This window comes from Agelaius tricolor, unplaced genomic scaffold, assembly GCF_023055355.1.
Source record: "Agelaius tricolor isolate 1412-34295 unplaced genomic scaffold, bAgeTri1.0.p SCAF_14, whole genome shotgun sequence".
Taxonomy (NCBI): Eukaryota; Metazoa; Chordata; class Aves; order Passeriformes; family Icteridae; genus Agelaius; species Agelaius tricolor.
The window spans coordinates 482,918-497,243 of record NW_027269274.1 but is presented as its reverse complement, the minus strand read 5'-3'; the positions used below and the strand labels follow the sequence as shown (position 1 = coordinate 497,243).

At 49.5% G+C, this 14,326-nt stretch overlaps 2 protein-coding genes across 3 annotated transcripts; both read left to right on the top strand.

The window, feature by feature from the left end:
• Positions 1–4,126: 4,126 nt before the first annotated feature.
• THUMPD3 (THUMP domain 3 tRNA guanosine methyltransferase) lies at positions 4,127–10,573 on the top strand. Of its 2 annotated transcripts, none has more exons than XM_071439268.1 (9): positions 4,127–4,464; positions 4,836–4,913; positions 5,417–5,956; positions 6,779–6,909; positions 7,347–7,416; positions 7,799–7,914; positions 8,094–8,201; positions 9,098–9,221; positions 9,455–10,573. In XM_071439268.1, exons 1-9 carry the CDS (start codon positions 4,252–4,254, stop codon positions 9,584–9,586), a joined length of 1,512 nt encoding a protein of 503 aa, XP_071295369.1. In that variant the 5' UTR covers positions 4,127–4,251; the 3' UTR covers positions 9,587–10,573. The 2 variants fall into 2 exon arrangements, with proteins under 2 accessions (XP_071295369.1, XP_071295368.1); XM_071439267.1 differs by having other exon boundaries at positions 4,128–4,464; positions 8,091–8,201.
• Positions 10,574–11,028: 455 nt separating this feature from the next.
• Positions 11,029–14,198, top strand: VHL (von Hippel-Lindau tumor suppressor). The gene is made up of 3 exons (XM_071439271.1): positions 11,029–11,305; positions 11,695–11,805; positions 12,176–14,198. Exons 1-3 carry the CDS (start codon positions 11,089–11,091, stop codon positions 12,346–12,348), a joined length of 501 nt encoding a protein of 166 aa, XP_071295372.1. The 5' UTR covers positions 11,029–11,088; the 3' UTR covers positions 12,349–14,198.
• Positions 14,199–14,326: the final 128 nt, after the last annotated feature.

Below are 14,326 nucleotides of genomic sequence, written 5' to 3'. Positions count from 1 at the left end.
TAACAGAAAAATACAACAATGCACATTGCAGAGTCACAATGAGATTATATATTCCTGACTTGTATTTCCAGATCTGTTTAAAATGACTATAGGGTTTATTAGCTTTCCATTCCTTAAAGCTCATGCTAGCTCCATCAGCACTGTGAGCAATCTCAGTCTCCTGGCTGCCAAAGCAGATTCAAGACCATCAAGTTGTATCCCTGGCTAGAAGAGGAAGAAATCCTGAACTGTGCAGTCTCTTCCCTTCCTCACACAGGCCACCGAGGCAGCACAAAGGACTGGACCCCATTAGCCCTGTCTGACTGATCTGCAGTTCACACCACACTTCATTCAGACCTTGCCAGCACCAGTTGAGGTTAAAATCCCATGAAAAATTCTGAATTGTAAACTACTTAATCTTTGCCTGCTTTTTTGTTTAATTATGTGTGTAGGAATCTTCTCTTTACTGAGTTGTCTCAAAGTAAGCTGGAGTGTCAGGTGAGAAGCAGATGCTGTAGGTTAAGAGGTGATCTGAACACATCCCCGTGCTAACCCTCACTCCTGTGGTAACCTTGTGAGCAGCAGGGAGGTCCTGCACAGGAGGCAGTAACTCCAGTACCAGAGAGCATGCAGCCTGAATACCACTGAGGAGGAAGTGGTACAGCCTTGCCTACAGTCCCCTGAAAGCAGAACTTTCTTCAAGAGGTCACAGGAGGGAAGAGCCTGGCACCCTCACGTGCATCTTTCTCTGAAAAGCTTTCTATACTGCTCACAACATTTTTACTTTGGAAGGGCAAAGTTTTGATTTCACTTCTCTGTGCACATATTGCAATAAAACCTAAATTTTTAAAAGTAACCTCTGGAGCCAGGAAGCAGCCTGAAGAACTTTAACCCTTGCAAACTCAGGTGCTGAATGGAATTTATACAGCACATGCCTATCACTGCTAGATGAACAAGATCAGTTCACACCAAATTCTTTCTGCAGCTCTGGAATGAATGAATTCAAACCAAGCAGTTTTCCCAGGCAAGACAAGTGCAAGCACAACTTGGCACTTCTGTATTGGAAATTCAATTCTGTAAATTCGTTTATGCCCTAAAAATTAATTAAAGCAATCCAAGAAGTTAATTTCAGTTATCTTGGTAAAAATTAGGCAAGACTTTGGACCACATCTCACTGTTTTCACAAAACTCAGAGTGGTAAGGTTTTGTGTGTGCACAGTGTTTCTTGCTGATGAGGCTCCCTCAGCAGTTTCCATTTCACAGATCTCACAGGTGACAAAGCTCGGTCCCTGGGCACAGGTGCACGATCAGTAGGGCAGAGCTGGCCAGTCTGACATTTTCAGCACATTCTGCAGAATGGGCTGCTCATCCTCCTGGCCTCATCACTGCTGTAACCTCCCAGAGCCGCTCTGCAGCCACCCACACTGCCCCAGCACAAGTTGGCAATTGTGGCTTATCTGTTGCTGTGCAAAATCTGCTGGGGACAGGAAAAGAAGGACAGTCCCCTGTTAACCACACACCTCCAGCAGCAAGGGTTTGACACACAATTCCTCACTTAGACTTGTGAACTCTCTGTCATGTCCTATCCCCCAGCAGCCTCAGTTCACAGCTCTCGTGACTAAGGCACTGGGCTCAGCAGGGCTGCCACAAACACCGACTGATTCTTCCCCCTCCAGTAACCGTTAAGCAGCTAATTCACTTCTCTCCTAATCTCTTAGTGTCAAAATAACATTCCTCTATCCTTCGGCTGTAGATTCCCAAACACCATACTATGTTATCTTTCTCACACACATGAAAGTAGAAAACTTGAGAAAAATTAGGTAATGAGATTAGATACTGGGAAGAAATTGTTTTCTGTAAGGGTGGTGAGGCCACCAGGTTGCCCAGAGAAGCTGTGGCTGCTGCACCCCTAGAAGTGTTCAAGGCCAGGCTGGATGGGGCTTGGAGAAACCTGGTCTGGTCCTAATTACAGGGTAAGTTATTGGTTTTAATAAGAGAAGTGTATGGCCAATGTTCTTTAGTTGTGTGCCAATCTTGTGAGACAAACAATGATGATTCCAGGACAATATTAGGACCCCTTGGTTAGTTGGACAATTGCTATGTCCATCATTCCACTGACAACCCTGAGGAGCGAGAGTGCAGAAACACTCAGCATCCTCTGGGACCCAGCCTGCTATTGATACATGCCTTCCAAATGGTCAGCCTGGAGCACAAACCCTTCCAGACAGGTGGACAGCAGCAATGCTCCTCTGCAGGTGTGCACTCAGCCAGCCATGAAAACGATGCTGCCAGCTCATCAGGAACCACTGTTCCCTGTAAACGGGGCTCTCAGACATGCCCAACGGGCAGCTGCTCACTTGAACTGAATGCTGCTGAACCTGGGAGCCAGCTCAGCTCCTCGGCTCTGGGAAGGGGCTCAAATGGACACAAAGCACAGCTCTAGTTTGGCCGTGAAGAGTTTGTCGTATTCTCTCCCCTCCCAAAACACAGGTAGGAGAGCTGCTACAGAACCTTCCAGCAACCAGAAACTGCTCTGAAATGGTGCTCGGACAGATTCCAAGAGCTGCAGCGGAGCAGGCTGCAGCTGTCACCTGCTTCTTACCTTCCAGTGTGAGGCCAGCTGTGAGTGAGGGTCAGAGCCGCTCCTGCTAGGTCAGCCACATGGAATTCATTTAAGTGTCTGGCAAACAACTTCACCAAGAGATGCTGAAAATTCTGCTAGTGAACATATCTCAGCAATCTGAGCTTGTTTTCCCACTTGAACCACAAAGTTCTGCATTGCTATAGGTGTTGCTGTATGTGGAGGAATAGAATGTAAGAGAATAGTGCAGAAAGCAATCTCACCCCTGAGGAGTTGTAGCTGTACTAATCACCAAAGATTAGGAACAGGCCTGCCCTTAATAGGCCACAGCTGTGTCCAATAAGAAGAGGAGGGCTACAAAAGAGGGGATTAGGTGGTTGAGAAAGAGTTGGAGTTTATTGGTTGTGCTGTGAAGAGAGATGGAGTTTGTTGGCTGTACTGTGAAGGAGTTAGTGCTGTGAGGAGATGCCCATGAGAAGTCACTGAGAAGGTGTGGGAGTTATGCAATAAGATGATAACAGCTGCAGGATAAAGCTGAGCAAAATCTGTGACTACCTCTGCTTTAGCTTATTTTTAAACCCTCATTGAAAGCTATTTCACAAACTTTCTCCATCGTGTCTATGACCCAAATTCCTTGGTTTTTATCCTATATTTTCAGACTTGAATCACAAGTCAACCCACACCTTCCCTCATCCTTCTCACGTGAAAGTAAAGTAATGCTTCAGAAGGTTCAATGGCAAGAGCAGTGTCTCAGGCCTCCTGTTTCACATTAAATGTGATGGCAGAACCAGAACACAGAGGGGGAAATGAACGCAAACGCTGCTGCTGACTGTTCATGCTGCACCTGGGGAGATAGAAGCTGCAGGGGCAAGATGTGTTTACAATTATCATTGCAGTACTGCGTGTAAAGACCTTGGGACCTGAAATGAGGAAGGAAAATAATGTCTATTCAGCTTCATGCAGCTCACACTTGGTCATGGTGACAGGGGCATGGCCATGGCAGGTAAAGTGGCCTCTCTTTTTGTCTCTCCTGAAAAAAGACATTTAGTCACTAGATTTTCCTTAAAAAAAAAATAATTCTAATTCTGGAAACAGCCCAACCATCGAAAGAACTGAGCAACAAGGAACCAAAGGAGAAATGGCCCCCCCGTGGTTTGCCACCCACGGCACAGGGGTTACGGCAGCAGCGGCGGCCGTGCCCGGGGGTCAGAACCCCGGCAGCCCAGCTCGGGAGCTCAGCGCCGGGACCCGAGGGGCCGCGGGGACATCCACACCCGGGGTGCTGGGCTTGGAACCGGCAACTGCCCCGCGGGCCCGGCAGCGCTCCGCCAGGGAAATGAATGACCCTGGCACAGCGGGGGAACGCGCACAGAGCCGCGCCGAGGCTCCGACAGCCGCTACCCGCGGATCAACACCCCGTACCTGCGGGGCCGCACGGACCGACAGCCGGTACCGGCGGACAGACACGCGGTCCCCGCGGATCAACACCCCGCACCCGCGGGGCCGCGGCGCCGCCTCCCGCCCGGGCCCAGCAGCGGCCCGAGGGCAGCGGGGGCGGTGCCGCCCGGCGCGGAAGCGGAAAGGGCGGGCGGTGGCGGCGCCTGGCGCGGTGTGGCCGGGGGGATCCGGTGGTCGGTCGGTTTGCTGTGGGTAGGTCGGTGGGAGCGCTCGCCCTCCCCGGGCAGCCCGGCATGGCGGAAGCGGAGGCGGCTGGCGACGCGGGGCTGAGTCCGGCCGCAGCCCAGGACGGGGCGGAGCTGGCGGCCGTGATTGGCGCCACCGTGCCCACGGGGTTCGAGCAGACGGCGGCCGAGGAGGTGCGGGAGAAGCTGGGCTCGGCCTCCAGGATCAGCAAGGATCGGGGCAAGATCTACTTCGAGGTCCCGGCCCGGAGCCTGCCTCAGGTCCGTGCGAGCTCCCTGCCCCGCTCCGCCCGCCGCTGTTCCCCCTCTGGCCGGCTCCGTTCGGTTCGGTGCTCCCCAGCCCGTCCGAGCGGAACGCTTCGGTGGCGGAGGCCGCCGGTACGGACCGCATCCCGCACCCGGCCACGGCCGGCCTGGGCGCAGCAGCGGTACCGCCTGTACCGGGGTGTCCGGGGGAGATGAAATGATAGATGGGGTCAGTGCAAAGACGTAAACTGATAACTCATGTGGGGACTGAAGGTGGAAAACTGTAATCTCTGAAACCTCGACGTAAGATGGCAAAATTCTGGCAACAGTAAACACAGTCCCTACGGCACACGGTTAGTAATGTGTCACCTTTTCATCTCTTCCAGGTCCATCGTCTGAGGTCGGTGGATAATTTATTTGTTGTTGTTCAGGAATTCAAAGACTATCAATTTAAGGAAAATAAGGTGAATTACTCTTTCTGTCGATTCTGGGGTTTGGAGTGTTGTTTGGGTTTTTTAATTTAAGACTGGTATCAAAATATTCTGTTTGTTTAACAAGTTTTTTATTTGTGATGTTATTCTAGTTCTCTTTTTCTGGCTTGTAAATGGAAGTGTGGCCATGTGGTCTAACATCATTTCTGCAGTTAAATACTTTACATTGGCAAAATCTGGGATAAGAGGTGATGCTATGTTTGTAGGTCACAGACATAGAACAGTGAAGTGTCACTTTGGTCACTTAATACACTGTTAGTTGTCTGTATTGCAATATAAATGATGAAATCCTGTGGGTCATGTGATTTTCAGAGTAATTCCGTTTAGTTATAGCAAAAACCAGACAAAAGCCTGTAAGTTTTGCTTAAACATGTAGTGGATTAATGTTTAATAAACTACTTTGAGAGACCTCACAATAAAGGATAACTTTTAAAAGGATGGAATCATTTCAAAGCACCACTGTTTCTCTCTTAAAGGAAGATGCTCTAAAGGATTTGGAAGATTTGGTTAAAAAGCTACCCTGGACTGATCCGTTGAAAGTTTGGGAGTTGAACAACAGCTTGAAAAAGAAAAAGACAAAACGCAAAAAACACAATCTGCAGAGTCCTGCAAGCAGAGGGAAGCTGAGTGATGGTGGAGAAGAGGGAGGAGCAGACCAAAATAACACGAATGACCAGGAGGACTGTGCCCAAAACCCCGTGGCTGTGGAACCCACTGGTGGCCAGGATAAAGAGAATCCCCAAGGAGTGACGTCCAGAAATGGGGTGGAGGAGGAGGAGGAAGATAATGAGCAGTCAGAGGTGAAAGCTGAAGTGCAGGCGAGTTCTGAGAGTGGGAGCAAGGCTGACGAGGCTCAGACGGGTGAAGGCGAGGCCAAGGTGCTGAGGTTCCGAGTGACGTGCAACAGAGCTGGAGACAAGCACAGCTTCACGTCCAACGAGGCCGCCAGAGACTTCGGTGGAGCTGTCCAAGAGCACTTCCAGTGGAAAGCTGACATGACTCATTTTGATGTGGAGGTATAGTGGCATACCTTGGAAATACCTACGTTTCTGCAGCACAAATATTTAGTTCTTGTTTCTGATGTTTAGAGATCTCCAAACTGCCTTCCAGAGACTCTGGAACTGAAAACTGATAATGCTGAAATTGGCCTCCTCTGAAGTGTTCTTTTCCCTGGCAGCAGCATGTGTGTCCTCTGATGCAAGCACTTGCCTTGCTTTCACCTTCCTGTAATGCATTGTTTAAAGCAGTCTAAGTCACTGGGAAATGCTCCAAATGGAAGCTGGTTTTGGGGTGAAGGAGACAGAAGGAGTTAACAATAACTGTCAGGTATTTATTTTCCGTCAGGGGAGAGCAGAGGCTGGGAAAATACAACCAGCACCCCTGGCCTGTTGGTGGTGAGGAACCACTGGTTTTGAGGGGCAGAAAGACCTAAGTTTTTCTGGCAGCTTTACTAAGGGCTGGCCACTGCCCTGGAGTGAGAGTTCACCTTCCTAGTTAATCTAGTCCCCACCACAAAAGATTTTAATTGCTGCTTTTGCAGATGGTTCACTGTGTCTTGCAGGACGTACCCAGCTTCTGCCCCAGACTTACAAACCAAATCTTTTAAGAAGCTAGTGCTATGGTTATAACTTTGAGAGGTCTTCTGCAACAGATTTGGTGTGAATGCTCACCTGAATTCTGTCCTATTAAAATGGTGCTTTGCTTTACTTTCAAGAAAAGCTTTTTTATGTGTCATTCCTGGATTTTAAATTACCATCTAAGATTCTTCTAAGTATTTACTAGGCATTCTGTGGAAAGCTTCTGTTACTCCTGAAATTCACTTCAAGCTTTTTCTTTAGGTTCTTCTGAATATTCACAGCAATGAAGTGGTGGTGGGGATTGCATTAACTGAGGAGAGTCTCCACAGACGGAATATCACACACTTTGGACCCACAACACTGCGTTCCACTCTGGCTTACGGCATGCTCAGGTCAGGGCAGTTACACTGTATTATGCTCAGTTAACAAGTCTCTTTGTTTAAGAAACAGCAGCTTTTGTTTAAGAAATTAAACCTTTTATCTCCCCCACTGCTTCCTCAGAAGCCATGTCTGTTAATTCTTAAAGAAAAATAAATAAACCCTGGAGTTGCTGACACCATGTGCCTTGTAATAAAAGTGGGTGTTTCCCAGACAAGTAAAAGTAAACATTTGCTGTATTAGCCAAGTTTCAAAGTAGTGTACCACGGTCTTGAAAGAATTTCACTTCATTTCTGGTTATAAAAAAAATGTAACTAGTGGAAAAAATAATCATGTCTATTTTTTGTTAGAAGGGTAGAATCAGAGAGATTTAAATAGTTCACTTTCCCTTATGTACAGAAATTCAGCTTTTTAAGACATTTCTCACCATATCTTTTCTTCTGTTCCTCAGACTCTGTGATCCCCAGCCCACAGATATCATAGTTGATCCCATGTGTGGTACAGGTGCGATACCAATAGAGGTGATTCTTCCTTGATTTTTTAAACTTAATTAAACTTGTCTATATCTTAGCTATATTCTATTATAGCTGAATAATATGTGTAAATCTTCTTAGTAATGACTGAATAGTAAGCTTCAGTCTCACCAGTTTTTGAACAGATGCAAATACATTTTTTGTAAATATCCTCATTTTCCTTCCATAGGATGTAGCAGGAAGACACTAAATCCAAAAGTATTTTGAGCTTTAAAGGTGCAAAATACAGCTATCTGTTACAGAATTCCATATTTCCAGCCATCCACTTGCAGTTGTTTTGTTGTATTCTGTCATGTTTGAGAACTTATTCTAGGTTTTTTCATTCAAGCAATGTTGATGCTAATGTTGCTTATTATTATTTCCCCCACAGGGAGCTGCAGAATGGCCCTGCTGCTACCACATTGCAGGGGATAACAACCCTCAGGCAGTGAAGAGAGCAGCAAACAACATCAGCTCCTTACTGAGGAAAAACGAGAGTAAGGACAGGTGAGAGGAGCCTGAGGGATTTACCTTTCCTGCAGTGTTGCATGCACGGAAATCCACTTTGCATTGATGCGCTTGAGTGTCTGGTTCTTATTTTCTTGTTTATTTTGTTGCCAACATTGTAGACCTCCCCAGTGTAAAACCCTTCTGAGTGCTCTTGTCTGCTTTTGCTCTTGCAGCAGCACTGCCCTGGGCGTTCCCTTGGACGTCATCCAGTGGGACATCTGCAGGCTGCCTCTGCGGACGGGCTCCGTGGACATCGTGGTGACAGACATGCCCTTCGGCAAGAGGTGAGCTGTGCTGGGGAGGGCTCTGTGCTCTCCTGGCCAGGGCAGCTCCTCCCCAGTGAGAGGTGAGCTGTGCTGGGGAGGGCTCTGTGCTCTCCTGGCCAGGGCAGCTCCTCCCCAGTGAGAGGTGAGCTGTGCTGGGGAGGGCTCTGTGCTCTCCTGGCCAGGGCAGCTCCTCCCCAGTGAGAGGTGAGCTGTGCTGAGGAGGGCTCTGTGCTCTCCTGGCCGGGATAGCCCCTCCTCAGCGAGAGGTGAGCTGTGCTGGGGAGGGCTCTGTGCTCTCCTGGCCGGGATAGCCCCTCCCCAGCGAGAGGTGAGCTGTGCTGGGGAGGGCTCTGTGCTCTCCTGGCCAGGGCAGCTCCTCCCCAGTGAGAGGTGAGCTGTGCTGGGGAGGGCTCTGTGCTCTCCTGGCCAGGGCAGCTCCTCCCCAGCGAGAGGTGAGCTGTGCTGGGGAGGGCTCTGTGCTCTCCTGGCCGGGGCAGCTCCTCCCCAGCGAGAGGTGAGCTGTGCTGGGGAGGGCTCTGTGCTCTCCTGGCCGGGGCAGCTCCTCCCCAGCGAGAGGTGAGCTGTGCTGGGGAGGGCTCTGTGCTCTCCTGGCCGGGGCAGCTCCTCCCCAGCGAGAGGTGAGCTGTGCTTGGGAGGGGCTGTGTGCTCTCCTGGCCAGGGCAGCTCCTCCCCAGTGAGAGGTGAGCTGTGCTGGGGAGGGGCTCTGCTCTCCTGGCCAGGGCAGCTCCTCCCCAGCTCAGCACTGAACTGGGGTGCTGGGCAGGAGTCATGAGCCCTCTGTTAAAAATGAGCTTGAAGTGACTGTGCTCCTGAATGAGCAGATTGATGTCCGAGACACAGCGACACTGAGCTGGTGCCAGGGGTTGCAGTGGGGATCTGAATGTATCTTGCAGGATAGGGTCGAAGAAGAAGAACTGGGACCTGTACCCAGCCTGCCTGATGGAGATGGGCCGAATCTGCACCCCAGGGACAGGCAGGGCTGTGCTGCTCACCCAGGACAAGAAATGCTTTGCCAAGGTTTGTTCTGTGAGACAAAATCAAACCTATTTACACTTGAAAATACATCGAGGGAAAAATTGTAAGCTGCCATCATTGCAAAAGATACTCCGTTTGTAGAGCAATCATTAGTAACACTTAAATTCAGTTTTGGACCTGGGAAGTCCTTTGATGTTCCCATCAGATGCGATATAGAATAATAAAAATGAACGTTGCTGTCCTACCGGCGCTCTTTGGCTGTTTCTGGCCCGCAGGCGCTGTCGCGCGTGGGACACATCTGGCGCAGAGCTCAGACCGTGTGGGTGAACGTGGGGGGACTCCACGCTGCCGTGTACCTGCTGAGGCGCACCTCGGAGCCGGCACAGGACACCAGGCCCTTCTGGTGAGCCGCCTGGAAGATGAGACACCTGCAGGCCTTGCTGAATAGCCCGCTGGTAAAGCAGACACCTGAGAGCATAGCTCTGTCAGTTTGAAAACCAAACAACCTGCGGGGAAATTGTCACACAAATATTAAACCAGGGATCAACTTGAGAGCTGCCAGTTCTACTGTGTGTTCTGAAACCTTATTTGAATCACCTCTGCTCCCTTCTACCCAAACTGAAATTCATTAGTGAATTAGTAATTCTTTCCTTGGCTTGAATCTTCTCTTGTATTTTTCAGTTAAACATTTATTTTTTCTGCTTACAGTAGAAAACATGTTGAGGCAGCTCTGGGTGTAACAGTTAATTTATTTACTAAGCTGTATCCTCAAATGACTAACAGTGCTACTAGGACAGTCACCTTAAAGGGTTCAGAGGTAGTATCTCTAATGCAGTTTTCTAATTTATGCCATTGCTCAAATGTAAACTAATAATAAACCAGTATCTGGTTTTTGTGGTCTGATAGGCCGATTCCAGTTGGCAAACAGTATGCTGTGCTACTGGTTCTCTTGCCTGTTACCTCACCTTAGGGCTCATTACCAGTAAATGTCTGATCTGTATTTTAGTGTTCCATTGCCATGGGTGAGGGGATTAACACAAAGCCCTAGAAAACAATCTGTAGTTAACTATTTGAGGACAGAGGTTCTTTTAGCAGTTATGTTAAAAAGTTCATGGTTTCGGTGTCTACCATGGATGCATCAAGGTGGCAATTTGAATTTCTTAGGTAATTTAACTATCACAGCTATGCTGCCATAGTATTCACAAAAGTATTGTTGCAAATATTTTTTTTCTTCTGTGACCATACTAGGATTTCTCAGGCCTCTCACTCTGCTCATCAGAGGCTGAAAACAAATTACCAGTTTGCCATTTCCATTACAGTGTGTTCATGCTAAGATTGTGTAACTGTTCAGAGGTGAATTAACAAGTATTAAAGTTTTAGAAGTTTTGCATAAAGAGATGAGTCCTAATTGTGTTGTTTTTCTGGTTCTTGTCCAGATTTTCCAATATCTAGTTAATTTTTCTCAAATTTTAGTGTTTTCGTGTGTGTGAGAAAGATAATATAGTGTTTGTGAATCTACAGCTGAAGGATAAAGGACCTGAGGTATTTTGGCACCCTGAGATCGGGAGAGGAAGGAACTGGCAGCTTAACTGTTTCTGGCTGAGGAAGAATTGGTTTGTGGCAGCCCTGGTGAGCCCAGTGCCTTAGTCACAAGAGCTGTGAACTGAGGCTGCTGGGCGATAAGACATGACAAAGACCTCACAGCTCTCAGCGACGACTTGCGTTCCACGCGCCCTTTGCTGTTTTCCGTCTATTTGTTAAAATGAGGGTTTGGCGGCTCCGTGCGCCGGCTCCCCTCACGCCGTGCCCCGCCCCCGGAACGCATGCGCGAGGGGCAGTGCCTGCCGGTGGGCGGGGCCGTCCCTCGGTGCCGCCCCCTGGCGCCTGCGCGCGGCGGGCCGGGGCCGCGATGTCGCCGCCAGGCCCGGGGCGCCCGGGCGGGGCTGGGCCCGAGGCTGGGTCCGGGTCCGCGCTGCGCTCGGTCAACACGCGGGAGCTCTCCGAGGTCGTGTTCAACAACCACAGCCCCCGCTGCGTGCTGCCCGTCTGGCTGGACTTCGAGGGCCGGCCGCGCTGCTACCCGGTGCTGCAGCCGCGCAGCGGGCGCGTCATGCGCAGCTACCGGGGTGGGTACGGCGGGACGGGACGGGTTTGGGCCCCGCGGGGCCCGGCTGGGTGAGCTGGTGGCGGTGGAATTTACCCTTTTGCCGTCCCACCACCCCCTTTTTCCTTTCTCTTCCCTTTTTTCCGTCTTCCACTCTTTCCTTTTCCCCTTTTCTCTCTCCGTTTCCTTTGCTCTTCTTTCTTTTCCTTTTTCCCTTTTCCTTTCCTTTTTTCCTTTCCTTTCCCCCTTTTTCGTCTCCCCTCCCCATTCCTACCAGTGACTGGGGCAGTGGTAGCGCCCTGTGCACACAGGGCTAAGCTGGAGAGCTTGGTCCCTTGCGAGCAGATGCCCCTCAGAGGCGCTCATTAAAACCTTATGTAATTGGCGCATTCCCACCTTGTTCCCTGCCAGGGCACCTCTGGCTGTTCCGGGATGCAGGGACCTATGACGGGCTGCTCGTCAACCAGCAGGAGCTGTTCGTGGCAGCCCCCAATGTGACCAAAGCTGACATCACGCTGCCAGGTAAGGGACAGGACGACACATGCTCCAGGGAATTCTGAACTTGGTCTCTCTGGACCTGTTAGGATTACTGAGAAATCAGATCCTCATGAAATTAAACCTGCTCAGACACTGGAAGAGGTGGTGAGGGGTTGTAGGTAGAACTGTTGTATTGGATGGAGCTAGTGGCAGAGCTCTCTTTTCAAGGGGTCTCTGAGGGGTTTTTGTAGGTGCCTCATGGCAGAACCACATCTCTCTCATGTCTGGGGAGCCCAGCCTGTGGTGGGTCACTGCTGCAGGCTGCGCTCACAGGCTCAGAGCAGCACTGTTGGCATTGGAGCAGCAGCTGGGAGCCCTCGTGACGAGGCTGTGTTGTGCTTGTGTCTGACTGCAGTGTTCACCCTGAAGGAGAGGTGTCTGCAGGTTGTGCGCAGCCTGGTCAGCCCCATGGACTACAGGAAACTGGACATTGTTCAGTCATTATATGATGAGCTGGAGGATCATCCTGACATTTGGAAGGATCTTCAGCGGCTTTCTCTGGAGAGGAATGAAGCACTGAGGAACTAAATTGTGGAATAACAGGATTACTCACTTCAGGCTCCTCATTACAAACCACTGAGTGAGCAGCGAGAGTTGCCAGGACACACACCAACTGATGCCTCTGTTTAATGTTTTGAAACATAAACTCAATAACTTTGGTGACAGTCAAATCCCAGAGACTGGACAGCACTGGGAGGCATGCTGGTTCTGATGGTTCAGTTAATTTCTTCATTGCAGGTATTGCAAACTGTAGGGTAAGATCAGGCAGCTAAATGGAAAATATTCATACAAAGTAATTTTCATTGTATTAGAAAGTAAATTACACCAAGGATTAATTTAGCCCAGACTAATAGTTGTAAGTGTCATGGGTTTTGTTTGAGTAATTTGTTTTGATGGAATTTCCCTTTCATATGTTGCCTCAATGTGCCTGTGGGTCACAGAGCATGAGGGGTTTGTACATGAGGTTTGTTTTCTAGCAGTGCCTGAGGGTGTGACAAACGTTACATTGGTGGAAAGATGATGTGTAAATGCTTGCAGGTTATTCTGCCTCTACCCTTTCCACGTACAAAGCCATGTACTATCTGCTCTAGGTCTGACATGTTTTTACTGTCATCATACCTCAAATGCCTTATTTGCCTTTGTCATAGGGTTCTTGTCTGGCTGATCTCAGCCACACAGACCAGACCCTCGTTTTTGAACACCCTTGTCCTCCTCAGCTGCTTCCCCAGCAGCCTGTGCAGGGTTCACAGGAGGTAGATGCTTTAAGTTCTGTCTTTTCCCCTCACAGTGCTGTAGTCCAGGTTGTAGTAGGAGACCTTTTCAGGGAGCATGGGCCTCTCCAGCTGCCTGTGTCTTCTCAGGACCAATGGGAGCTGTATTGGCTCACACAGCCAGCTCACAAACAGGGCCATGCTTACAACAGGCTGGAGAAGGAGAGATGATATTTCTTTGCCTGTATTCTGTTCCCCACATCTCAGTGGAATGTGCTCTGGTGTGAACACAGAGAGTTTAAAGCATTGTAGTTTAGTGTTCCATTAATTGTCCATCAAGCAAGATGTGGTGCAGCTCAGGTTAGAAACAGATTGGTTAGATTAATTAAAACAGGTTATTTCTGTGAATATGTTTCCCTCCAGTTGTACATTTTGAGAGTAGCTGTGAAACTGAGAATCTCAATGTATTTTGTAAGTATGCAACGTCTCCCTATTTGTAAACGTGTTTCTCTTATATATTTGAAGAAACTGATCTTTCACATAAAAATGGAAATGCATGCTAGCTTTCTGAGTGTAATTCTGTCAGGTAAGTCCCCAGTGCCTCTGTGTTTGTATTCTGTTCATACAGATACTGATGATACTCTGACAGTCGCTGTGGTTGGGCAGTAAACTGACACTTTGGCCTGCCCAGCCCATTGCTGCAGGGCTGTGCTGTGGCTCTCATGAGCTCTCAGCACAGCTTCAGGCAGCGTCTGGGCAGGAACGGGGCTGCTGTGCAGTTCTGCTCTTTGCACCTCTCACAGATGTCTGACGGGGAGGTGAGCCCATGCAGGGCTCTGGAGCAGACTTGGGTCAGTGCCCCAGGGAGCCTGAGGCTCAGAGAGTGCTGTTCCCTGCTCCTGACCATTCGTGAGAGCAGGTTCCCCCTGCTGTCTGTGGGGCTGTGCACTGCAGTTAGCATGGCACCATCGCCGACCTGCCTGGCTGCAGCTTTTCCTGTAACCCAGTTGGTGTCAGGGGTTGGGTTTAACAGTCTGTACATGGCACACACCTTCTGGCTATTTCTGAGTTGGGCAGGGTCTGTGATTTCTTGTGTTTCTTATTAGAGTGTATTTTTCTGTTCTGGAGTGCTCCTTTGGATCAAAATAAAGGACTGGAGAAACCCCAGGCGGCTTTAACCCATGAACACTGGGAAATGCAGTCTCCTAGCAGTTACTCAGACGGGTTAGTAACGAGCGTAAGCCCTCATTTACTTGTGGCGGCTGCGTTAGCCCTGGGCCCTTTCAGCCGGTCCA

Bases quoted from the DNA above. Each gene is read 5' to 3' on its own strand.
- THUMPD3 (XM_071439267.1), top strand. From the start codon at position 4,252: ATGGCGGAAGCGGAGGCGGCTGGCGACGCGGGGCTGAGTCCGGCCGCA. The intron at 7,915-8,090 runs GTGAGAGGAGCC...TTGCTCTTGCAG, and splicing joins AAAAACGAGAGTAAGGACAG to CAGCACTGCCCTGGGCGTTC. The intron at 8,202-9,097 runs GTGAGCTGTGCT...TGTATCTTGCAG, and splicing joins GACATGCCCTTCGGCAAGAG to GATAGGGTCGAAGAAGAAGA.
- VHL (XM_071439271.1), top strand. From the start codon at position 11,089: ATGTCGCCGCCAGGCCCGGGGCGCCCGGGCGGGGCTGGGCCCGAGGCT. The intron at 11,306-11,694 runs GTGGGTACGGCG...GTTCCCTGCCAG, and splicing joins CGTCATGCGCAGCTACCGGG to GGCACCTCTGGCTGTTCCGG. The intron at 11,806-12,175 runs GTAAGGGACAGG...GTCTGACTGCAG, and splicing joins AGCTGACATCACGCTGCCAG to TGTTCACCCTGAAGGAGAGG.